At 38.6% G+C, this 27,304-nt stretch overlaps 1 protein-coding gene across 1 annotated transcript in view; it reads right to left on the bottom strand.

The window, feature by feature from the left end:
* Positions 1-395: 395 nt before the first annotated feature.
* Positions 396-27,304, bottom strand: part of tsnare1 (T-SNARE Domain Containing 1) — a 109,093-nt gene continuing 82,184 nt past the window's right edge. Inside the window, exons 10-12 of the mRNA XM_053237024.1 lie at positions 25,175-25,257; positions 15,320-15,429; positions 396-858 (exon numbers count right to left, since the gene is read on the bottom strand). Coding sequence (XP_053092999.1) covers positions 15,334-15,429; positions 25,175-25,257 — 179 coding nt within the window. The 3' untranslated portion in view covers positions 396-858; positions 15,320-15,333. The remainder of the gene's footprint in view (positions 859-15,319; positions 15,430-25,174; positions 25,258-27,304) is intronic.

A 27,304-nucleotide genomic window follows, 5' to 3' on the forward strand; every position in this document is an offset into this window, starting at 1 on the left:
AAGAATCAAGACTAATCCTAATGCTTAGAAGAAAATTTGGTAAACATTCAATGACAATGGTGTGGGTGGAAATGCACTGAGATATGCACTGAGAGCCGCTTATGGGCATCCATGATTGAGCAAGTGATTTTGAGGGCTTATATGAAACATTACCACAAGGTTCTTTTTTATCAAAGCAAAATAATTAAGAAAAAGCTTGTGCATTTCACATGACACTATTTAATTAATCATATGGTACAGAAACACATACATTAGCAAAAACTCTGCTAAACACTTGATCTCAATCTTTTCCAAAAGAAGTATCTGATGTGGGTTTTGTTATCATATATGACATATTGTGCCCTAGAAACTAGAAATTATATATATATATATATATATATATATATATATATATATTTTTAAATAAAGTATAAAGAACATTAGAACATCTGTGGGAGCACATAAATATTGACAAAAAGTCAACTGAAACATAGGTCCATTTGTGGTTTATTCTTTAATATGAGCTGAAGAGGATTGTGCTAATTAAAGAACCTATAATCACTTAAAACAAGAGTGTCTAATCATCCACAAAGGGCCAGTGTGACTGCATGTTTTCATTCCAACCAGCCAAGCAGGATTCTGACCTAACAGCTGTTTGAAGACCGAGATGAACTGATTAAGCCAGTGGAATCAGGTGTCGTTTCTGCTTGGTTGGAATTAAAAAATTGTTGATACCCTGACATAAAATTCCCCAATCTCTCTCTCATTTACACAACATAGATAAAAGATCAAGCACACAAACTGAAAAGATGGGAGGGAGAAACACAGGATGGCCTGTGGAAGGCTGAGGGAAGGTCACAGCAGCACAGCAACTGGGATCTGTTGAAGAGAATCATACCAGAACAGGTAAAAGAACCAGAAATGTTTATATCCAACACCAAATATTTTTACCTCTTATTATTATTTGATTAAGCAGCAATATATATTTAGTAGGCTGCATTCAGAGTCAGAGTTGATTTTCAGGGAGCACCATTCAGATTTTTTTTAAGTAGAAGCATCTGAGACGAGGTTTCAATAACATCTAGACCACTGCCTTTAAACACAAGCATTTGTCTTTAAGCCTCCCAAAAATCAGGGATAGAAAATACAGACTGAAGAATGAAAGCAGTTTTTTTTGCTGTCAAATGTAATACACACAGCATAAAGTGACATTTTACATTTCTAAAAAAAAATAATAAAATCTAATTTGATGATTATATGAATGAGAAGATGGGAAGTAACATCTAATAGTCTAATATCCCGGCAATATATTCAGCATGAATAGTCCTATTTGTAATTATTACATTAATCATTGTAAATTTGGTTTAATTTAACAATACGGCTTACACCCTTAGTATAACTTGAAGTACTGAATTTTATGTTTTTATATTGTCCACACAGAGATAATTGTGCACACTTACTTCAGATACAGTGAACTAAATTGAGGTCAAGAAATGTTAATGTGAGTGCAATAGGCTATTTCATGCTAATAGCTAATTTGCTATTTCGACTTGTCGAATAAGAAATAATTTCAATATTTTTGTTAAATCGATGCACTGTCCTGTAAAGAAAACACACAGATGGTTTAATGCAGATGGAAAACATGCAGATGGAGAAGCTGACCAAACATTCATGCTTACAGCTCACTTTAAGATAAGCAATGTCTATAAATAAATAAATAAAAAGACTTTAAATAGACAATACTATCAGTTAAAAATAATTTCATATTGTCTTTGAATGACATTCCATAGATTGAGCGTATTTACAACTTCAATGTATATGTATATGAAATGTATTCAACCCATATATTTGAGTGTGATATTCTATGGTTACATTAAATTGTCAGACAGTGAAGCTAAAAAATGGGCTTAAGTTCAAGGTCAGAATTGCACATATCTGAGACACGCTTCTGTTCTTGGCAAACTTGCACAAATCCCACACAACTGTCAGTGTAGAGCTTAAGTCTGTCGTTGAGGTCTGATGTCTGAAGTCTGAATACCGATGTGTGCAGCTTTGGTATTCGGTACACCTCACGGTGCATCCGTAACTCAACTCTGAACACATCATTATATTCTAGAATTAACCTTAGGTTCAGAGAGTCAGAATTACATGCGCTAAATGACCCTGAATTGCACAGTCTGACAGTATGGACTAATGAAAAGTAGCAGTTATAACAGCAGCAAGATGCTTCCCACCCACTCGTTAGTCAGTTGTTAAGCTTTGTTCTCATGACCGGCAGTCTGTACAATGGTAATGAGCTGAATATGTATATCAGAAATTGAGTTTCAACAGACCTTTTACAACGAGGTACATGGCAAAGCAGCCTGTATCTTTTCCCATATCCCCAGTTTCTCTTACTCAGCTCCTGTCCATTCTGTCCAGCTTTACCTTTCTGCTTCACTGCCTGCGACATTACCTTACTTTTACATCACACATCTATTACCTGCCTTCCATTCCCTTCAGACACAAAAACACTACACTCGCTCACTCTGTACACCTTGCGTCTGCTCCACTGGGGGAGGCGAGAGAGAGAGTAGAGAGAGAGAGAGAAGGGGAAGGTGGGGAAAGCACAATCCATGAAATAAGAGCAAATGGACTTGCAGCCTTTTTCTGAAGGAGTGATGGCCATGACGCTTTTCTCACTACTGTCACTACATCCCCAGGCCATGTCTCAGCAACCCCCTCATGCTCACCACACACACACCCACAGACACGTACACACACACAAACCCACAGACATGCACACAAACAACACATGGTAACACAACTGCAGGGACAGAATATAAAGAGGCATAGGGAAGAGGTGAAGTATGGGAGGTTGGTGAGAAACAAGAAGTGATACCCCAGTGAGTTTGCAAAAGCACTTTGGTTAAACAGACACGGTTTGCTTTTTGTTTTAGTCAAATACACACTTCTTTTCAATAAAAAGCACAATATGAAATTTTAGGTCACACAGGCAAAATAATAGAATATCCACAAAATAGTTTAACACATTGTCTATTATGTGTTTGATGTTAGGAATTAGCTTAGCACATGGTCCTGATCTCTAATCCTACCCTGTGTCTGAAAATGTGGCCTACACCCATTTCCCTACCAACAGCAAAGAACATCCCCATGCTAAATTCTTTGAACAATTGCAGTGCACTGTAGGATATCTGGAGTGCACTTGGTATTCTACACTATGCTTTCAGAACTAATTACAAAATGCCAAAACTTCCTAAATTGTGCACTATATAGCAAGGCCATGCAGAAACCATTAGAGGGACAGGTACTCAAAGTTAACTACTGCATATGCTGCTGATGGTCCCTCAGTCTTTCAAGTATTCGTTGATGATTTCCTCAGGGATATGCTGGGAAAATTTGTGATCGCTTACATTGATGGCATCTTGATCTACCCAGCATAAAAAAAAGTATTTCAGAGACTCATGCAGAACTCTTTGACCAGGAGGAGAATTGTGCACTGCGCAAGTCTCAAATAACAGTTCTGGGGCACTAAATATTAGTCAAGTATGTGTCAAGTATTATCATGGATCCTACCAATGTACAAGCAGTAGTAGAACTGCCTACTCCCCAAAGTATCAAAGACATGCAAGTATTCCTAGGGTCTGCAAACGTCTACGCATGTTCAACTGAATTTTCAGTATTATTTCAAACCCTCTCACATGATGCCTTAGGGGACAACCAAAGAAACTACTGAAAGAAGTCTTCACCATAGCTCTGATTCTAAAGCATACAGATCTTCTTCTCCTGATTAACTTTCAAAATATCTTATTGTTCTGGTTCTAAGAATGTCAACGCTGATGTCCTATCAAGCATGCACCCAGCAAGTCCCATAGATATGATAAACAGCACCATCTTGCCAAAGTTATATATTGCCATTAGCTGGGAAATCAACTGTCAAATCACTCAGGCTCTCCAAGATCACTCCTGGCTAATGCCCTCCACACAAGAGCTGTCATTTCTAAACTTCAAGATGCTCTAGTCACCTGGGCTCTTACCTCTCTTGTCACTGGTCACCCAGCTCTCACATAGACCCACATACTACTAATCAGCAAATACCAGTGTTAAACCATGTTACAAGATATGCAATGGTTCATTAAACCATACCAAAATAGCATCCAGGCTAAGTTTCCCTGCTCTCTGCCAGCCGCAAACTCCTCACCTTACCAGTACCACAATGTCCATGGTCCCATTGTGTCAGTGATTTTCATTTATATTTGTGGCATTTGGCAGATGCCCTTATCCAGAGCAACTTACAGAAGTGCTTTGTAGTCTCTCTCAATAAATACATCCTGATACCAGTTCAATAGGTCATGGGCTAGGAATACTATCAGTCTAAAAACTCTGTTGGGGGGGTAATATAGTAAGAGAAGCATACAGACAATATATTTTTTATTTATTTATTTTTTTAAGTGCTAATTTAAGTATTTCATGAAGAGGTAGGTCTTTAGACGTCGTTTGAAGACTGCCAGTGACTCAGCTGTTCTGACATCTTCATTCATTCTTCGTTCATTCCACCACCTAGATGCCAGAATAGAGAAGAGTCTTGATGCATGCCTTCCTTGTACCCTGAGAGATGGTGGGACCAGTCGAGCAGTGCTAGAGGATTGGCAGGAGCGTGGTGCAGTGTGGGGTGTGATTATGAGGTAAGTGGGTGCTGGTCCGTTTTTGGCTTTGTAGGCAAGCATCAGTGTTTTTTTGTTGCCTGGCATGCTGAGATCTGAGTGGAAACATGAGTGTCTGAGGGAGGGAAGGAGAGGATGAGTTGAGTGTCATCCACATAGCAGTGGTATGAAAACCCATGTGAGGATATGAGCTAACCAAGAAATTGATTATAGAGGGAGAACAGAAGAGACCCAAGCACTGAGCCATGTGGGACACCAATGGAGAGTTTGTGAAGATCAGATGTGGATCCCAACCATGTCACCTGATATGAGTAGCCTTCCAGGTAGGAAGCAAACCACTGCCATGCTGCGCCATGAATTCCAAGACTCATGAGGGTGGACAAGACAGTCTTGTGGTTGACTGTGTCAAATGCTGCTGAAGGATCAAGGAGAATGAGGAATGATGACAGTGTGGCTGATCCAGCAGCATGTAGCTTCTCAGTGACGCCCAAAAGGGCAGTCTTTGTGGAATGTACCACTTTGAAGCCAGACTGGTTAGGAACTTGGAGGTTGTTCTGTGAGAGATAGAGAGACAGTTGATTGTAGACAGTGTGTTTGAGGATTTTAGAAAGAAAAGAGAGAATTGATACCGGTCGGTAGTTGCTGATGTCTGAGGGATCTAGAGTGGGTTTCCTCAGGATGGGAATAACCCTTGCTCTCTTGAGTGCATTTGGTACATGATCAAATGTTATGGAGCCATTGATGCCATTGATGATTGATTATGGAGCATTGATGATAGATTTATCACAGACTTGCCCTCCTCTCAAGGCCAAACTACCATGCTACTAGTCATAGACAGTTATTTGATATCCCTTAGGCTAATTCCCCTTCCTTGTTTACCTACAGCATTTGAAGCTGAATTGTTATTTCAACATGTATTCAGAACAATAAAGGAATAAAGAATATGCTGACAGACATAGCTCTGAGACTTCCAGGAATGAACCAGGAGACTAGGTATGGCTATCAACTTAGGACTTAGACCATTTGAGATTTGTAGGAAACTCATGCCTCACTACATCAGCCCAATAAACGTAATCCAACACATCACTGAGGTTACCCTTAAAGTAACATATAATCTACCACTGTGTCAATATTGCATATCCCCAAGCTTCCATGTCTCACTTCTCAAGCATACCATTCTCATTCCTCTAGATAAAGCTAGCCCCAGTGAAAGTTTTGAGTCGAACCTCTAGCTAAAATGATGAATAATTGAAATGCAACTGTACAGTATGCATTTATTACATGGATATGCATACATCCAAGAGTACGCTATATAGTGAATAGATTGTGGTTTTCCATTTCTATATGGCTGATCTTAGCACTTCAACAAGTCATTTGTTCATTGTGAATATGTTATTATACCTGTTCTCTACACTCTCTAGGACTTCTGTATAACAGTTGCTTATGAACACACAATTCAAAGAGTGCATTCATTCTTTGACACACATATACCATTCACAGCAGCTGTTGCACAATATTCTTTATGGAAATGGCATCACTGCTCTCATCACATAATTGTTATTGCCACATGCCGTGGTTTGCAATATTGTTTCAAAAGCTGCAAAATAACTGTGACAATATGTCTCATAAGTATTTCTAAGATACAAACAAAAGGAAATTGTGAACTGATCTTCTGCCAAAAAGAGGATGAGATAATGAGTGAGCGTGAACATGAAAAAAAGAAAAAGACAAAGAAAGACAGTAACATTATGTGCACAGATGAATGTCTATGGGGTGTTTGCTCATAGAAACAAATCGGTCCATCAGATTTGATGTAAGCATGACCACTATGTGGGAATGTTGGCTAAAAACATCAACTGAGTAGGAGGAGAGATAGAAAGAATGTAGAAAGGAAAATAGAGAGGGGAATAGAGAAAAAGAATGTGGAAGGAGAGAAAATTGATGAAATGAGAGGGAAACTCACTGCTAAAACCACGTGAAGTGGACTAAAGTGCAGACACAATGGGGAGGAGAAAGGGGTTGCAGGTAGGGAAAGAACACCAGCTTTGAAGCGATGGAGATCAGAGGGCTCCCTCCAATCAGACTGATTCTCAAGCCAAGATCCAGACTCTGCTGGCAATATGCACATCAAAGCAACCACAGGGAGGATCTCCAGCATTCACTAGTTCCCAGCCAACCATGCCTCCACCCATCAGCACTAAGTCTTACAGAGAGGAAGGAGGAGCTAGAGGACATCCTACAGAATGCACTGGGAGAATGAGAAATTCAAGACCTACAAACATATGTTAACAGGTATGAAACTCAGATAGTGTAGCTTTAATCTTAAATAACTGAACATAAAACTTATTATGCAAGGATGAACACAACATAATGAGCAACAATACAATTTACACATCAGATATCATTTAACTGCAGGCCTGAGCAGATAGATTGTTTTTCTGAAGCCAAATGAAAATATGATTTAAAAGTCAAATGCTTTTCAGGGCAAATCAGTGCGGCGAGATGGGCCACTGTAGTCTGTGGTTATCTTTTTAAGTTCTTAAATGGCTCTTTCCCCCTTTAATACACACAGAAAGTCAAGCTGTGTATGACGCTGTGCACCCTGAGTGCCATCAGCCCGGCTCTTTCCATCGGAGTATGAGCAGTTTGGATTGCTGATCATGCTACTACAGCGACAGCTTAAACCCTCATCTGGGCTTGTACGGACACAAGCACAACCAATCAGCTTTATGTCTTAGTGCTTAATAAAAATGCCGGCAGCAGAAAGAAAAAAAGGAGGATGTATGTCTATACTGTAGTGGAAAAAAGTCATATTTCAAATATTGCTTTGTAAGCCACTGGTATCGTGCCAGTTTAGGTTTGGGACTTCAAAAATCAAAGCCTGCTGATATATATATATATATATATATATATACCGATGAGCCATAACCACTGACAGGTGAAGTGAATAATATTGATTATCTCGTTACAATGGCACCTATAGAGGGGAGGGATATATGATGCAGCAAGTGAACAGTCAGTTCTCGAAGTTAATGTGTTGGAAGCAGGAAAAATGGGCAAGCATAAGGATCTGAGCGACTTTGACAAGGGCCAAATTGTGATGGCTAGACAACTGAGTCAGAGCATCTCCAAAATGGCAGGTCTTGTGGGGTATTCCCAGATTGCAGTGGTTAGTACCTACCAAAAGAGGTCCAAGGAAGGAAAACCAGTGAACTGGCAACAGGATCATATGTGCCCAAGGCTCACTGATATGTCTGGGGAGCGAAGGCTAGCTGTCTGGTCCGATTCCACAGAAGAGCTTCTGTAGCAAAAATTGCTGAAAAAGTTAATGCTGGCTATGATAGAAAGGAGCGGCTTGCTGCGTATGGGGCTGTGTAGCCGCAGACCAGTCAGAGAGCCTATGCTGACCCCTGTCCACTGCCGAAAGAACCTACAACGGACATGTGAGCATCAGAACTGGACCATGGAGCAATGAAAGAAGGTGGCCTGGTCTGATAAATCACATTTTCTTTTACATCATGTGGATGGCCGGATACGTGTGTGTCATTTGCCTGGGGAAGAGATGGCACCAGGATGCACAATGGGAAGAAGGCAAGACGGCGGAGGCAGTGTGATGCTCTGGGCAATGTTCTGGTGGGAAACCTTGTGAAAGCCACATTCCAAAACCTAGTGGAAAGCCTTTCCAGAAGAGTGGCCTTTATTATAACAGCAAAAGGGAGGGCTAAATCTGGAATGAGCTGTTCAACAAACACATAAGGGGATGATTGGTCACGTGTCCGCATAGTTTTGCCCATATAGTGTATATATGAGACTGTCATCTCTCATCACACTACAAGTGTGTTGACAGCCATTTCCAGTCACTGTCATTTTAGTCAGAGATCATATGAAAAAGACAGACTAAGAAAGGGATAGAAGTAAAAACATATGCTGACAATCATAAGTATTTTTTTAACAGATTTTAAAAAATGAAGCAATAAGACTACTGACCCTGTGACTGCAGTCAGAAGTGAACTCAGAAACTTCTCTCACTCAGAAAAGAGAGTGACTAATGTCTTGAATTAACTTTGTTGTTTATTCCTGCCTGGAAGCAATGAAATAACCCTATTAAATCAAGTAGTCACCCTGCCATTAATCTCAAAGCAGCAAACTAGTTCCACAAAGCTAATGTGGTTTGGAATTTGCATGAGGTGAGTTTACCCACAAAGCCTTGTCTAAGAATATTTTGGTTTAGATAGAGAGCTTCTTGTCACACTTGGTTGTGTGAGTGGATTAACCATTCTAGGTCTAAGGTAAACACTTAACTATAAGACTGGAACCATGAGTTTCTTTTCTTATCTAACACCAGAAGGTGCTTAGGTTATTGAAAGGCCAGTAATGAAGGAGCTATACAATTTTAAAATCTTTAGTAAGAATCTTACAAGAATCACAAGTCAAGTGACAATACTTACTATTCAAGAGGGATTATAGGCACAAGATTGTCCCAAACACAAACATGAATACGCAACAGCTTGCTACAGGTGTGGCAAACTATACTGATAATTCCAATAAAGCTCATTTATGTAAATTATTTAGATGAAGGCAGCTCATCAGACCAGAGACAGAGTACTTAAAGACAGATGGACAGAGGAATACGTTTTCTTTTGTTGCTTCAAGTTCAAATAGATGACATCATGAGATCATCATAGATGTCTCATCTGTTCAGAGTCTAGGGAGCCAGATAAAAGGAGTAACATGAATTGCCGCTCTGAAACAAAATATAACCACTTCAACCTTTTTTTTAATTTATTGCCATAAACTAATTAAAAATTAAAAGGTGTCTCTTGTTGCCATTCATCCTTTTTAAGCAAGGAACTTTATGTAACCGCAGCTTTACTTGTGCATGTTCTGCTTGTGTCAGAATGGATTTCCTTCAGGTTCTCCAGTTTCCTCTTAGCTCCCAAAAGAATGGTCATTGGTGTATTGGCTGCAGTAAATTGCCTCTAGGTGTGAATGAGTGGGTGAATGTGTGTGCATGGTGCCTTGCAAGAGACTGTTATCCCTTCCAGTATTTATTCCCGCCTCATGCTCAGTATTACTGGGATAGGCTTGACCAGGATAAAGCAGTTACTGATGATGATCGAATGAATGAATGAATGAATGAATGAATGAACCTTTGCAAATGTTAGTAGAACACCTCTTCCTAAGGCTATGTACATTGTGGGCTGTAGGCTACGACAGTGGAAGAATATAAATTAATCACATAAAGTATAAGGAGTAGCGGTCAGAGTTAAAGCTCATTGCTGGTATACCAAGGGAGCATATAAATTATACCTTATAAACCTGGTATAAAGTAAACCTTAGACCGGTTGGATGATTCCTGACAAGATGGTAAAAGATCATATTTCGCAGCTAAATATTATGAGCAGACTCCAGAAAAATAATTGTTTCAACTTGTATGACAATGTGGTGATATTAAGCTTTGACTATCAGGCTCCATGCGTGCTGTATCATACAAATCATACTGATTTTGAGCAGGAATTAGAATAAAGTTTTGTTAGGGTCTTAAATAGTCTTTTTATTCCCCCCTCCTGGATTTTCCTTCTCTCATCTTTGCAATATCTCATCAGGAATCCAGCTCAATGTTGACAACTAGGCTTTATAAAATCATTTAAATAAGCCTCTTTATTTAGGATCCTGACTGCTCTGTTTCACTGAAAGCAAACCAGCTTAGCGGCTAAATATAAAAATGTTGCTTGAGCATTAATTCTTAAATATTTATCAAGGTGCTTGAAATACAACCTTGTCTCTGTGAAGTATTCATAGCCAAAGAAAGTCTAAAAATTAAATCAAAAGTATTGCAGACAAGTTCTAACACTTTGACTCAGCCTCAAAAAGTTTGCGTCATGCTCTCTTAGACATAATCTTTAAGAATTGATTTTCTAGCCAATCAGTCAGTGATACTGTGGTGGTCTAGTGGTTAGGATTCTGTGCTCTCACTGCCATGGGCAGTGTTCAATTCCTGGTCAGGGAGCAGTATGGGAAGTGGTGGCTCAGTGGTTAAGGCTTTGGGCTACTGATTGGAAAGTTGTGTTTAAATCACAGCACCAGTAAAATAACCCTTAACCCTCAGTTGCTCAGCTGTATCCTGTCTCAGATGTAAGCCACTTTGGACAAAAGTGTCAACCAATGAATTCATCCATTTGTTTTCTGTACTGCTTATCTTACACAGGGTCGCAGGGTAGCCTGGAGCCTATCGCAGGGGACTTGGGGCACAAGGTGGAGGACAGCCTAGACAGGGTGCTAACCCATCGCAGGGCACAATCGCGCACACACACACACTCACACACCATGGTTAATTTGGAAATGCCAGTCAGCCTACAACACATATCTTTGGACTGGGGGAGGAAACCAGAGTACTCAGAGGGAACACCTGAAGCACGGGGAGAACGTGTATGCTCTGGGCACAAAGGCCGGAGGCGGGATTCGAAACCCCAACCCTGAAGGTGCGAGACAACAGTGCTAACCACTAAGCCATGTCCCCCCAATGAATTAATCTAAACCGTAAATAAATAAATAAATTTATTTTAACTGAGAAACTCCACTAACACTGTAGAAAAAAAACACACCCTTAAAAGAACAAACCACTGAAATAAAACAACCAAATAACAGATTGACTCCATAAAGTGAGAAGAAAAGTGGAATAAAAAGGCAATGGAAAGGCTTATGCCTGCCAAGGAGAACCAGTGATCAGCTGCTGTTTTTCGCCTTGTGTGTGAAGCTGTGAGTGCAAGCTGTCTGTGTCAGTAGTCCTATTTTGCTTTAAAAACAACACAAAACTGTCAAAAACAAGATTCTTATCTCACCCTCTAAAAGTGGCAATATGTATATATTCAAGTGTTCTTCCTGAGAACCACCAACCACATAATGCTCAGATACTAAGTTTATAAGACACTGGGCAAGTGGTTCCTAGACCCAGTCTTGCAGTACATCTTCCCTGCATATGTTGTTGCACCAGCTGATGAAGAAGCCCCTCCTGCATCAACGGTGGTGTATTAGAGCAGGGAAAACAGTAAAATATGCAGGGCAGGGGTACTACATGGCCACTGAGAACCACTGTACCGGCTGGCGGTTTTGGTTCAGCAGCTTGCCATTTCAAGCACCGCTGTAAATGATGGGCTATGTTAGCTGTGCTTGGTTGAAAGCAAAAGAAATAAAATTGTTATAAACCTGAGATTTAAGGAACAAAGCAAGTGACTGCCTCTATCCAGTTTGCACGTTGCATTTGACATTAAATAAATAAATAAATAAATAAATAAATAAAAGATTAAACAAACCAACGCTTGACTCTATGCAGAAACACCGGCGAAATCCATCTAATACCATCTGCCAATGCAATGTGCAGCTTTTCTGCTAGCGCGCACTGAGCGGATAAAAGCAGAGGATGAGAAAGGAGTTGAAAGGATCCTGAGGGCTGCTGGAGGTAAACACTAGCTGACAGGGTGGCTTTAACCCTGTATCCTGCTGAAGCGTGCCCCTTTGGCACAGCAGCTTCTGTCTGATGTCCTTTCACTCTGAGAGTGCGTCTGACTCCACAGTATGAATGCAGCCCACACGGCACGCTCAGAGTGAGGCATGGTGGATGGTGTAGACACACGCTGGCCCACTAATCCCACACTCAGCAGTCAGCCACAAAATGGATACGGGTCAAATTGAAACTTGGCCTGGTCAAGCAGACCTGTACTGGGTAGACTCAGGAAAGTGTGTTGGCCATGTGCCCTTCTGCTCAGAGGCATCTGTCTTTGTGGGCTGGGCAAGTGTGTGTATGTAGTCTAAATCAAGACAGCTGGACAAAAATACAGAAAACTATAATACATACGATAATTTTGTTGGATGTTATTTCTGTCAGCTCCACTTCCATTAAATCAATAGATTGGGCTTTTTGTTCTGCTCTCTGCAGGATCACACCACTATAATCTGTAAAAGGCTACTTATAATAGGCTTACTCTGATACTGCTCAGAAAAACACAACTTAGTGATTTCACTCTGCATACATCATCTCAATCTAATTTCAGCAAGGAATAAAATCATCTTTGTCAGCAACAAAATAGTGGCTAGTCTGTAAGAGTGTATGTGTGAAATAGATATGAGTTCAGTAAAAATTCCAGTGCTTGCTGACACCTTGGATGGTGTGTGGTGCTTCAGACATTCAATGGACTCCTAGAGTCTTTAGTCTGCATATTATTCTTAGCTCCCTGACAGCTCTGTCTATACAGACGTGTACAGCTTTACACTGCATATTATTTGCTGAGGTCACTTAATTCAGAAGCCAGAATTTTCTTGTGTTGAAGGACAGTCCTATCCAGGTCATAGAGATTGTGAAAGATTTTAGCGCTCCTATTAAATATGGTCCAATAGAGATGTTCAAAGCAGTCTGTATTGCATTGTGGTCACTAAAATAGAAATGAAAAGAGCAATAGCCAATTGTCCCACCATTAAGGGTTCATTTTTAGCAGCCGAGTGACTCAGCAAGCCATTGCCCGTCCCTCATTGGCCCAATTTTAATGGCTCTGCACACTACTGTTAATGCATGACACTGACATGCATATTGAAGAATCTCTTCCCCCAAATGACTCTGTAAACAAGATGTGAGGGCAGCACTGGTAACATAATTTGCAGGAATAAGTGTCAGGCTGCAGTTATTGCGTTATTTAGTGCACCATAAAGCGCCAGGCTATTGATTTGAGAGGCGAAGCGGCTCCACAGTTATTTCTGTCATTGCCACTCTCATTAAACTGATATATTAGGCTCTGTGTTTCCCCCTCTGCCTTTCTGTTCCTCTGAGCAGACCCTCATTCCCATGCTTTATTTCTTTCTGTCCTTTCCTTTTGTGCTTTTATCTCTTTCAGGGCATTCTACAACCATGTTGTAGATTACTTGTTATTATTTTTATATGTTATTCTATCATATAGATATTTATATGATTTATAATATAAATTCATTTCTGGCTCAGCCCTCAAACAAAAAAACTTATCAGACTCCTAACCATGAGCAAACTAAAGGTTAAGCAGCCAAGAAACAGAGACATGACAAAAACATGATAAAAAGTAAAATAATGAATAAAACAGGCTAACCGCAGAACAGAGCGCATTGTGTTTACATAGATTCAGAGCTGTTAATTCTTTATAAATCCATACTGCTTTTGGAGCTGGTTCCCTGTACACAGCAGGTTGGCTAGCTGTGCCAGGCTTACAGCAGAGCCTGTGATGGCAGCGTACCAGACATTATTGCTCAGGCAGCCGCACCGCCTGCATCCGTTCCCCACACACTACACAGAGCCTACACTGAAATCCCATCTCCACTGCAAATATGATTTTTGTTAGCAAGTAATAAGTGATCTTTGACAGTCAACCTGAGGAAGATAACCTGTTGTTCAGGCTGAGAAGACACCAACAAATGAGCAAGTTAATAGTAAAAAACAAGGTGCACTGCAAGGATAGAAATTTACCCTAAAAACTGCATTAGGCCCTTTGTATTGCAAATACTTAATTAACCCATTAATTTAAGATTAAAACATACAATTATTATATGCAATCATAAATAAATTCATAAGACTTAGAATGATAATAATAGACTTATTATTGGAATTTAACAGAACATGCAACACCTCAAACTAGTATAATTGTTACCATTAGCTTTCAGGACTTCTTATCAAATCCACTCATAAATATGTATCTTTTCTAACAGTACTTTACTATTCACTAAATAACTCATAGTAATTACTGAACTATATGTTTAAGGTAAATAACCAAATAATAATCTGAGAGTTTATGGGATTGATTATACCAGTCTGTTTATTAGTACTATAATGATATGTATTTAATTATTACTAATACTACAATTATTAATTCTCAAGACAATGTGGAAAGAGAAACAGAAAGGGGAAGAGAGGACAAGCAGTGCAGGTTATCTAGAAAGAGAGAAAGAAGTGGGTGTGTTGATCGATATTTGGAGGAGTCCAGACTGTCATTCAGCCTGATCTCTCACAGGAGGCTGTGAGAGGAGATCAACTGCTCAGATTAACATCTCCTGTTCCATCTTGTGAAAATAGACTCAGTCATCTGACTGTCTCCAAGTCTCTTGCACCTCACCCATGTATAATGAGGCAATGAACATGGAAATGAATAAATAAAGATGATGTCAGTTACTGATGGATAACTACTGTATGTTCAAGTGAATGTGGGTCACTTGCTTTTTATTTCTTCTGAATAAATGAATTATTCAGAAACTGCCCACATTGTTTTATAGAAAAACTACACTTTAAATATTAGCAGGAGTCACTTTATCAGAAACAAGCTTTCAAGTGGCTAATTTCATGTTGATTTATTATCCTTGGTTAAACAAATGTCAAGAGCTTAAATTCGGCATGTTAGCTAATTGTCGCTTCTTTTTATGGCACGTTATATAAGCTCTATTTTAATTCGACATAATTAATGACGCAATAAAAATGGAAATATTTGCTATCAGAAAGTAAAGATAACATTTATTCTTTCTGAATTTTGATTAACAAAGGCACGTAATATAAGAAAAAAATCCGATCACTTTTAACTTTCTGATTACTCAAAAGGAATAAGATAATGTATTTATTGTACATATAGGCATACTGGTTTTGTGTACTGATGAGGAGGCAGATGGTTTACCTGTAGGTTTGCTTTTAGTTTCTGGTTGACAAAGCAATGATGATGATCAGTAGAACCAGTATGAATACTCCACCTATTAGTAAGTAGCATTTCCTTTTTCTCAGCTGCTTCTGTAGACAAAAACAGGAGATGAGATTGTAAGATGAACACATTTGCTGTGAGCAATTATTTTTTGCAAAAACAATACATAAAATCTAACATCTAACAATAAAGTCAGGTGGACTGCCATGAGAAACATCTTTATTTCATCATTCTTCCATTTCCATTAGGTCAGTTCAACATGCTTGTCATCACACACCCTTAGAAAAACGTTTCTCAAGGGTTCTTTGGATAGTTAAAGATTTTTAGCTTCTTAAAAGGATTCTACTTGGAACTGTTATAAGTTCTGTTCTAACTGTTTTCTAAGGTTTTCTGCTCTAAAAGTTTTCTAAGGGTTCTAGATTTGACTTTTGTTCTTTGACTGTATATATAGTACAGTTTACAGTATATCAGGTACAAATCATCATTTAATATTTAACAAATGTATATATATATATGTAGAGTAATGCAGAGAAGAAAATAAAAATTTAAGATAAATAAAGACATACTATAGACAATGCAATAAATACTAGTCAGTGTACAGGCAGATGACATATGAATGGTAAAAAAACATCCATTCTCTGTACCACTTATCCTACACGGGGTTGTTGGGTATCCTGGAGCCTATCCCAGGGGACTCGGGGCACAAGGCAGGGGGCACCCTGGACTGGGTACTAATCCAATTTAGGGCACAATCTCACACACTATATGGACAATTTGGAAATGCCAATCAACGCATGTCTTTGGACTGGGTGAGGAAACCCCGAAAGCACAGGGCAGAGGCGGGATTCAAACCCCCAACCCCAGAGGTGCGAGGCAACAGTGCTAACCAGTGTTTTTGCTGACAGTCTGATCATGTCATGTCAAACCTTTGCTCTTCTGTTTTTCCGTACATATCACAATAATGTACAGACATCATGGTTATTGAATGTATGATTTCGACCACAGTTGACCCTATTTATTGATGTCTATCCCATAGATCTAAATGCACGTCACTTTAGTCCCTGTTCTTGTTGAAACACTGGCCAGATGAGCAGTCTTTGTAACCAAAACTCCTGCCATCTGTGCCCTTCTTTCAATATCACTTAGATCTTCTCCTCTTGATCCACAATCGAGGTCAACTGGGCCCGCTCAGCATTTTTTATACATGCCACACAGCATGGTAGGATATCTAAATTTATCATGCAGTACACCTCTCTGGATGGGGCTTGGTTCTCCACACATTTATTAAGTTTTTTATGTCTGTAGTAGTCAGTAACATGACTGCAACAGCACAGTGCATTGGAATGAAAAATAGATGGAGTACAATTCATAGTTGTTGTTCTTCTTTCGGCTGCTCTCGTTAGGGGCTACCACAGCGGCTCACTGGTCTGCATATTGGATTTAGCACAGTTTTTACGCCGGATGCTCTTTCTGATGCAACCCTTCCCAATTTTACCAGGCTTGGGACCGGCACTGAGAGCTCACTGTAGTGCACATGCCCAGTGGCTGGGGTTGGTTCCCTGCCCGGGAATCAAACCCAGGCCATGGCGGTGAGAGCACCGAGGCCTAACCACTAGTCCTCCAGGGACCCAAGTACAATTCATAGTATAGTTGTTTTATTATCACAATCCTACATTAACATGATTCTCAATATCCTCTGTATATTGACTCAAACTGAGCTTTGAAACTTTGTTTATGCTGTGTCCTGTGGCATAAAACAAATTCAAAATCAGTGATGCTTATAGAGCCAGTTCAGTTCTTGTAACACATTCTGGTCTTTTCTGACACATCCTGTGCCTCTGATAAGGGATTGTGGAATTTCATGTATTTTTTAGAATGCCACAAGTGCTATTTGGCATTATATTCATCAAACAGTTTTTTTTTTAATACCCCCTGCCTTTACCCTCTTCCCCATTACTTTGTCATGTTTATAAATTAAGCCAGAACTACAAATAGATAAATAGAAAAATTGGGAAGTGCATTTAAGTGCTGAGTAGATCTATTTAAATATATATTTTCAAACTTGACATGTGCAGGCAGCACCCGTGTTTGGGAGCACAGAACTTATGATGCTTTGAAATGCTTTTCTTTCTCACTTTTTTCATTCATTTCTCACTACAAAACGGTTGAGAGCAGCAGTGCTAGACCAGAGCTGGGCTTGGAGTCTTTAAATCCTGACGCGCTTCAAAGCACGGAGCACAATTCATCTTCTTATCTGAGACTGGAAACAGGCTTTCTATGTGGAAAGAGAGAGAGGCAGAGCGAGGGTGGGGGGAGTGGAGGGGAGGCAAAAAACTGCTGTCGAGTAATTTTCCATTTAAACGTTCCACTCTACAACAATTTGCATAAGCAGCCCTGCGTCTGTGATAAGAAGATTGGTAATTTTCAAAGGCTCTGTGGGGATTGAGAATTAAAAGCCGCTCTCTGCTATCTTCTCTCTTGCAGCTGGTCACCACAGATTCTGCAGCTTCTTTCTTAAACTTTCTCCTCTCCCTCTCTCTCCTTCTCTCTCCCTCTCTTTCTCTCGCTCTCAGTAGACTCCCTGTGGCGCTTCTCATTCTGTGTCATCCTGGCTTCCACTGCCTTTTAGGGAAAACAGCAAAATAAAAAGTGAATAAGGTGAAGAGGTACAAAAAAGGGCTTTCAACAACAAAAGGACTGTTATTCTGTTTTAGAGTGATTTTCCTGACTGTGCAGAGGATGGAGAGGAGAAGTATATATATGTATATATAATTAAGACTGAATCAAGACACACACAATTGCATACAGGGTTTAAAAAAGTGAATTTCTTTGATAAGCAGATAAAGGCATATTTTAAATTAAGAAAGGATGGCATTTGTAAACATGTAGCCTTTATAGATAGATAATAAATAATAAAGAAGCCAGTTTATAATACTACAGGTCATAAAAAGAAGTCTGTTTATGGGGCCACAGTGCAAAGGTAGGAGCTATTGTGATTTGCTTGCAAAATTCCCTTTATAATGTGTGGCATAAGGTTTGTCTTTGGCAGCAAACGAGTACAATGAAATCAAGCTTCATCCACTTCATATTACTTAGTTTTAGGGATTTGTATGAGTTTTTTTTTTTTTTTAATTCATTGCTGTGACTCCTTCTATAAATTGCTATATTGCTATACCTAGTGGATAGCCAAAAATAACCATACTGCAAGACTTTCATGCATTCATGCAGCTGGTGTTTGAATCTCTAGAGAGCTGAATATAGACTCTAGTTATGCGCTTACTGCCTTTGCATGGACCATCTCAAGAACCCTGTGTCTGAATTGAACATCCTCTGTGTGGAAATGTCTATGTTAACGTTACATGTCATCCTTCTTGCCCCTTATCACAGGAAAAAGAGGATGCTATTTCTACAGCCATGTCTGAGAGATTCTGATCTGCCATGTTCAACTCTGGTCTCAGCAATGTCTGTGGAAGGGTCTAGGCTGGTGCCTGGCAGGCTCTAACTTAACCATGACAGCAACTCTAAACGTGGCAGCACCACAAGGCAGCCACCCCATCAGTCATACGTATGGATGATATTATTATGCTTACCTATCAGATTCAGCGCAGATGTCACATGTGGTCCTGGCATCTGTTGAGGATGCTAGGACTGATGACAGCACTATGGAATTTTCAGGAACTATAGGATTTTCAGTGGCTTATCAGCCTATGGCTGGTAAACCCCAGACATGGTGTCCCATTGGAGGGAGAGACACCTGTAGGCTAGAGAGTGGTGTCATGCCACATGGGTAAGGTCAGATGACATCAATAAGCTAAACTGAGGGTGGTTCTTTTGGCTTTGAAGATCATCTTACCAGTTCTGATAGATTGCCACATTATTCCACTCAGACAACAGCGTGACAGTGAACTTCATCAGCCCAGACCTGGGAAAGGTTTGGCAAGGCACAGGCAGACCACTTTTCCAGTTCCATGTCAACCAATTGTGGTTCTCCCTGGTAGAGCTGGACAGCCCACTAGGACAGGATGCCCTAGCCCATAACCAGCCTCATCACGTGTTATAAATCTTACCTCCTCTACCACTGATACTTCCTATGTTGTAGAGAATTCAGCAACTAGGCCACATAGACCTTCTTGTGGACTGAAGATGGCTGGCAAGACCTTGGTTCACTACTGCTTTTTGCTAGTTGTTAAACTCCCTGGTGGCTTCCTTCCTGAGCAGATGTGCTGTCCCTAACGGACAATGAGATTTTGCACCCTCAGCCAGATTACCTGTGTCTGTGAGCTGAATCACCAACTGAGGACTCTAACCTGTCAGTCCAGGAAACACTTCTGAGAACAAAAGCCCCTAGCACACTGATTTTGTTAGAGTAACCATTGTTCTGTTGATTTGTGATATATATTTGGGGACATTATCTTAAATAAAAGAATATACAGACAGGTATTAACTTCTCAATAGAAAAAAAACAGGTTTTGGGGTAAATATCCTGGTATTTAATGGAATTAATGATATCATTAATCTTTTCAAGAGCCCCTGGACCCCTTCCGTTAAAAATGCCACCATACTTTACAGAAGGTATAAATCCTTTCCATGAAGTCACTTTTTTTTTCATCAAAATGTTGTTAGTTTGCATGACCAACATGCTGATCTTGGTTTTATCTAACTGCCACACATTCAGTTGTTGTACCAACATAAAGTTCAGGCGGTGCATTTTGGGGATGCTCTCAGGAAGAGCTTCTTTTGTGCAACTTTTATGGACATGGGGTCTAATAGTTGATAGTCTCAGCTGCTTATGAGATCAACCTTATATTTATACCCCAGAAAAGCAAATCATTAAAAAAAGACAACAACTATTTTTGGATACTGAGAGCTATTGAAAAAAATTATATATTCTGTAGTGGTGTCAAAAATTTCTTCACATCTTTAGAGAAAATGATACTATTAAGAAAAGAGAATAATTTCTAGTATTGTTTTACTGGAAATTTTGAATTATTGTGTGCAATGTTCACTGTATACAATTTTTAATGAACATTTTGCCATCAGAAAATATAGATTCACAATGAGTCTCAGTATGGAAAGCTATTTACCTTGTGTGACATGAAAAATGTCTTTATAATACCATAATAATGCGGAAGGATGATTACTGACATAACATTATTCTGCCTGTATCTTATCTGCTTGGAAAATTGGAAGTCTGTATAATAAGTAGCATTTGCAGTGACACTGCTTGGCATGTAATCGGCTTAGGTGAAATTTGCATAAACATTCAGTCCCAGTTGAGCTGATATGGTGTAACAAATAAACATGGGCTTGTGGTCCTGTTCTGCACTGCAGATGTGCAAGACATAGTCGGACACATTGCTGTGACTACTCAAATGCCACTGTGCTGCATCATTGTGCATGTCAGACTACCCTACACAGATTTCTTCCCTATGCAGAAATCACCTGCAATTCAGGTTAAATAACAAATATAGTAATATACATAGTACCATTACTACAATAGTGAATTAACATGAATTGCAGGTGATTTTTGTATAGGGAAAAAATCTGTATAAGACTTTTAATTATAAGTTTAGTTTCCCTAATTTAGGTAAAGAATCCCAGCACAAGCTAACTAATGTAGCCACTCATATGTACATATTTCTTATCTCCAAGGCATGAATATATAAGATAATAGGGTACAGCTCTATCTCAAGTCATTTATCTCTACAATGTTATAGTGCATGGTTGATTTACATTGTATAAATGCTTGTTAAGCAGAGAAATTTATTATTATTGTTGTTGTTGTTCTTCTTCTTAGTAGTAGTAGTAGTAGTAGTAGTAGTAGTAATCATAGTAGTAGTGACTCGTAACCATAGAATTTGGTGGAGCAGGACAACATTAATAACAACATAGCCTTAAACAAAATTAAGATGAGAGGTTATTACACTTGACTTATGCTATAGATTACTATGCAGTTAATTTTTAAAGTAACCTTGTAACTGACAGCTTAGAGTCAACACCATATAGTCATCGGGCATATAAGCAAGCAGCTTGTTCTGAGCGGTTTTAGACGTACCTTTGTTCAATGTTGTTCATTGTTTTGGTGTGTGAGTCACACAAAGAAGAGCTAATATCATTAACCAAGGTTGGCAGGTTTCAGCAAAATTTCCAGCCCAATTTGCCAAATTTGGCATAAGAAATGCAACACTGACATGCACCCTGAGTCCTGTCCGCTGGTCCTCCTCCACTGAAAATGTTCATAGAGCAAGTACGGGGCAGCGTGTTCCCTGCCCCAATGGATTTCCATTAGTGCTTGTTACAGTTCCCATTTTTGACCACTAGGTTAAATAATAAGTCTATGCAGCTAACTGGGGCAGTAAGCATACTGCCCTATGATTTCACAACATCTAGAAATCAAGATCAGCTTATATCTTTCAAATAGCATTTTTTTTAAATCATTGGTCATTCAGGTAATTAGTATTTCAACTGAATTTAATGTCTATTGAATAGTGAATGAGGACACCTGATAATTAACATTTGTTAAATGACATCTATCTATCTATCTATCTATCTATCTATCTATCTAGTAGGAATAGTGGTTGTAGTAGTAGTAGTGATAGAAGCAGCAGTAATAAAAGTGGTAGTAGTAGTAATAGTATCTATTACATTCTATATATTCCAATTTATGGCCTAAATATACCTGACATTAGCAATATAAGTAATATTTATTGAAATAGACATGCAAATCCTCTTCTTCACATATTTGGGGATCTCCTTGACGTCATATGTGTGTGCACAGATAGGCGCGTAAATAAGCAACAGATAGACTAAAATCAAAAAAAAAAAAAAAAACAGTCATTTTTACAACTTATTTCACCTTGTTACTGCCAGGGCAATGTGAGCCGAAATTCATTTCTGCACTGTATTTGCAAAAATATTTTGTCATTTAATGAGAAAAGGTAGTTAAATTTATTAATTGAAATAATTTTTACCCCAACAGAACACACATTTTCTAACGTAAGACGCTGAAAGCTCAGTCGGCTTTTGTCTGAGGGATCTGAGAAGAATTATCATGAAATGCAATTAGCTGTCACAGTCATAATGAATTTCATAAGCCTTATGATTCCTTATAAATGCCACTGTAGGTTCCTCTCTGCTTCCCGTGTGTGTGTGTGTGTGTATGTATGTGTGTGTTAGTGTGTGTGTGTATGTGTGTGTGTGTGTGTGTGAAGCGTGAGCAGGGGAAAAACTCAAACCCTGAACTCACTATCACATGCTACAGTGCAGAAGAATATCCAATCACACACTCCTCTATATATGCAGAATTAAACACAGGTTCAAACAAATATATAAGATTTGTCAGAATGAAGGAAGCGACATTGATAATTAATGCCTGAAGTGTTTTGTAGTGAACTGTTCACGGACTGTTCCCTGAAGATTACTACACATGGCTCCGGTGTGGTAATGAACAATGCTGTTGTATCCTGCTCAATTGAGCTCTGATTAGACTGATACACCATCACTCCTTTACTTACCCTTAAACTGCCAGTGATAAACAGTAGATGTATTACAGATTCAATGTATTTCCAGTGTGTATTAGACATGTAGGGCTACAGAAAGAAAAAGGCTTGTCCTTTTTAATTGGCTATCACATACAACAAATGTATAGAGACTTAGGAGAGATGCTTGAGGGAAATGTATGAGTGTTCAGAGTTACAGGCGCCCCCTCCCTCTCCTCCGGGTGCGGCTAGCGGGGCTGGTGAAGTGCTAAATTGCTCTGTGTGAGTTTGGTCACGGCTGAACTCTCAGTGAGATAATGAAATGACAATTAATCCAAAAGCTGTTGCCATTCACTCATTTGCTCCCTCACTTGCTCACTTATAAAAGGAGAAAGGAATGGAAAGGGAAAGGGGGTGAGGCAGCAAGAGCAGATTTTTTGTTTAGCCCAGGCTGAATGGACACTGGAATTGAAAAATTACATACAGTTTCAAAAAGTACTACATGCAGGGGGGCAATAATTGTTCTATTTGTGTGTTTTTTTGTGTGTGTTTTTTATTTTCTTAGAATAAATTTACTTTAATTAAAGGTGAGATTTCACTAATATTTTCAGTATGAGCAGCAAAGTTTTTTAAACCAATAAAATTATTATTATTATTATTATTATTATTATTATTATTATTGTAATATATGTATATATTTATTACATTCCAGAAATGAAAATGTTTTTCTCTGGTGCACAATTCTGCACAAACACATTATCATTTCCTAATCTTAATTCAAAGAAGACTTTGTGGTTGTCTACTAATGACCGCAGAAGTAAAGAAAAAAAAAAAACAGATAAAAAAAAAAAAAAAAACCTAGAAAGCAGCAACAGCAGCAGCAGCACTAAGAGTTCACAAAGAAAATCAAAGTGTGAAAGACAGAAAGTGAGCTAATGTTTATGTCTGGATAAAACTAAACCACAGTATTTTAAGAAAGGAGACAGCAGTGACAACAAAGTCAACTAATCTGCTGTTTGATTTTGGATTTAAAACCACGAGAACGGCAGGCACATTATTTTTATAAATAAAAAAAAAATTCACACACAAAAATAGCACACTTAAAATGTTAAAGAAACAAAATAATAGAACAGAAAAGTGAAGCAAATGGTGCATAATGCAGTTACTGTACTTTTTCCACTTTTTTCCTACACTTTCATTTTTGCTCCTAAGAGTTAAATAAGAAAATGGATAGCAGTGGCGTACTAATGTTCATTTTTAATTAAACAACTTATATACTGCATAATTAACTTTTAAAAAATCAGATACTTGGAGCTAAAAACCAAGTATGAAAATAATGCAGCTATATACATTTCAGTTAATGGATTGCCGTAATGGCTGAAATATATTCGCCCAACTATAGATTAATGAACAACAGAAAGTCAAAATGAATTAGCTAACTTTTTGCTAACAAAAAGCCATCATTACTGTAATATAATACAACACACACACTCCTTTAAGGGAGTATAAATTAGCCATTCGTTAGCTGTTCATTAGCCGTTCAAAGCTCAGCAAATGAGGACTTTTTCCTTTATCCTTATGAGAACTTTGTCAAGCAAGCATACAAGCATGTGATTTCTGCTGAAGTGGACACCTGGTTTGTGCAGAGCTCAATTCATGAACATGTAGACATGCGATAATGCAGTCTATCAAATGACATTCCGCTAAATTTTATCAAGTGTAACAGTAAACATATTTAATGCAAAATGACATCAGCTTCTACATAAATGTACTCTTCATGTACAGGTTATGAACAGATACCAATATTTATAAGTTTTTTTTTTTTTTTTTCTGCACTGCTGCATTTTAACCACTGAGCAGACTTTTTAATAGAACAGTGGAGACTGAGGTTCAATCCCCCACCCAGGCAATAACACTAGTCATATACTGATGAGTCCTTGAGAAGGACATATGTTACATATTGTGCCTATATATTGTAACATGATTACACTATAAGTTGCTCTGTAGAAGAACATCTGAAAAGTTGCTATAATTAAAGAATTCCCTTTTTTGTATTTCTTAGCGCTTAATTGTTCATTCATTCATGTTCACCAACCGATTTATCCTGGTCAGAGTCATAGTGGTTCCAGAGCCAATATTCCAGGAATATTGACTGCAAGACAGGAATAAATATGCAAAGGGTGCAAAGACCTCTAAAGCATAACGATGCGGCATCAAGCATTTGGGACGACCTATATTTTCAGTCATTCTCATTGGCCATGATGAGCTGCTTTCAAGAGCTGATTACCAACAAAATGGGATATAGTGATCCAATTTAATTCATTTTTTAAACCAAAAATATACTGTTAAATTTTACCTGGTGATGACTGGCCTTTGCAAGCTCCTGGTTAGCAGATTCCACATGTGAGGCAGTAGTCTGAATGTATTCCTCAATGCTGTCTGAAGAAAAAAAACATACCAAGATTACTATTATCATCCTCAGTATCATCAATAGCATTATTCGTGTTTACTGCATCACAGTCTTTAGTGATGAAACTAACCTGGTTGTTAATATTAACATAGTACTGTTTTGTACAGTTTAGTTTGTTCCTTCAGGCTGTGAGATTTGTCACACACATATCATATCCCTCAGGTTTTTTGATACATGGCTGAATATAATAAAGACATGCTGTACACAAACCATTACATGTAAATGCTGTGTTTGTCCTTCACATGCCTTGCAGACACATGTAAAGGAAGAGAAAGAGAGCAACAGAGCAGATGGACTGATTCTGACAAAAGTCAATCTCTCAGTTCATAGATCGCTCAATAGCATTCAGCAGGTTGTGCTGAATTTTAATTGGATGAAAAGTGTTCCTCTTCTTCTTCTTCTTCTTCTTCTTATTATTATTATTAACTTGCTATATGCAAGAAAAACCAATGACATACTCTGTATACCATATGGTTTACCCCAAATGAAAACAAACGAGGACATTCTTTATCCTCTGCAAGTATGGAACCATTTAAAGCTCATAATTTGACATATGACCTCTAGTTATGTGGTGGCTTTATTATCTGACAAATTATCAGAGGGCAATCTGGTTTGGGGGAAAAAAAAACATCAAAATATATTCCATAAATTTTATATCTCTGTTTTTATTCATATTGTTGACAAAACAAAATTTTTGCTTTTCAGGCTTTTATGGCTGAATCACAAATGTGGGTGCTCTCTGTGTGGTATGAAATAACAGCTTCTACACCCCATGTAGTACACTATATGCCACTGATATTCATTTTGTCTTATTATTTGCCAGATGTTCTATATTAGGTAAAGTATGAACTGTCAGACAGCTGTTCTCTGTTCAGCTTGGTAAGCTGAGAGCACAATATCACAGCCAACATATGAGATTAACTAAATAATACTCAATTCCAGTAGACTGCAACTAATTAAAATGTTTGTTGATAAATATCCACACTACACAGTAAACTAATTTTTAAAAGAAGATGATCTTGGCCAAACAGTGCACGACAACGTGGTATAGGCATTAAATAGTCATGTGGGCTATTAAAAAATTTTTAGCAAATAGCACAAAACTAAGCAGACATAACATTATTAATTCCGTTTTTATTCACCTTTAGTAACTGCTTTATCTTTGTGCAGATAAAGGTAAAGATAAACACAGGGTACAAGGCACAAGGAAACACCCAGTCCATGGTGGGGTAGGTAAATATTTGAGTTCTAATGGATAATACCACATTGGCACACTGAGTTTTTATTCATGATAAAGAAAAGAAACATTTTTCGCAAGTACATCCATTAATGATAGGGTTAATACTGTATGCCTGAGTTTGAAAATTAGATCCACCAACACAGACCAGTGCTTTTTTTTAGATTAACCTTTTACCAAGCACATCATTTCTTACCACCCTGTCAAGGAAGAATAAAAACTACTCCAAACATTTTCTAGAGTGAGAGTGACTATACCTGACTGTGTAATGTTGTAGTTTGTGTTGCACTTTGCACTGGTTTGAAATCATGTTTCCATTGCATTAATATTGGCATCTGACATATTTCAAGATTAAATTTGATCATGGCATTTAAATTTTATGTTTGTGAAATATCGGTGCCCTTTTAGATGATGATGTCGCTATAAAAAAGGAAAACAAAAATGGTTTTATGCCTTGGAAATCCAGTCTACCTGACGATAGTAGACAAGAAATGCACAAAAGCCAGGTTATGCACTTGCTTTCTTAATTTACGTGGAAGGCAGCCATTTATTAGTTTTGAATAATCCAAATTAATTGTCTTGTACCAATGCACATGTACTTATTCTACCAAGTGAGAACATTGATTCAAATGCAAACTCAATTCCCTTCCCAATTAAAAACAAATGTGCGGTTCAGCACACACAGGGGCACAACTATGGCAGAAGTGAGTGAGTTACAGCGGGGTTAAAGCAGTGCAGGCTCAGCAGCAGCAACCGCTGCAGACTTCACCTCCGCCTGG

Source organism: Pangasianodon hypophthalmus, chromosome 1 (genome assembly GCF_027358585.1).
Source record: "Pangasianodon hypophthalmus isolate fPanHyp1 chromosome 1, fPanHyp1.pri, whole genome shotgun sequence".
NCBI classification, from domain to species: Eukaryota; Metazoa; Chordata; class Actinopteri; order Siluriformes; family Pangasiidae; genus Pangasianodon; species Pangasianodon hypophthalmus.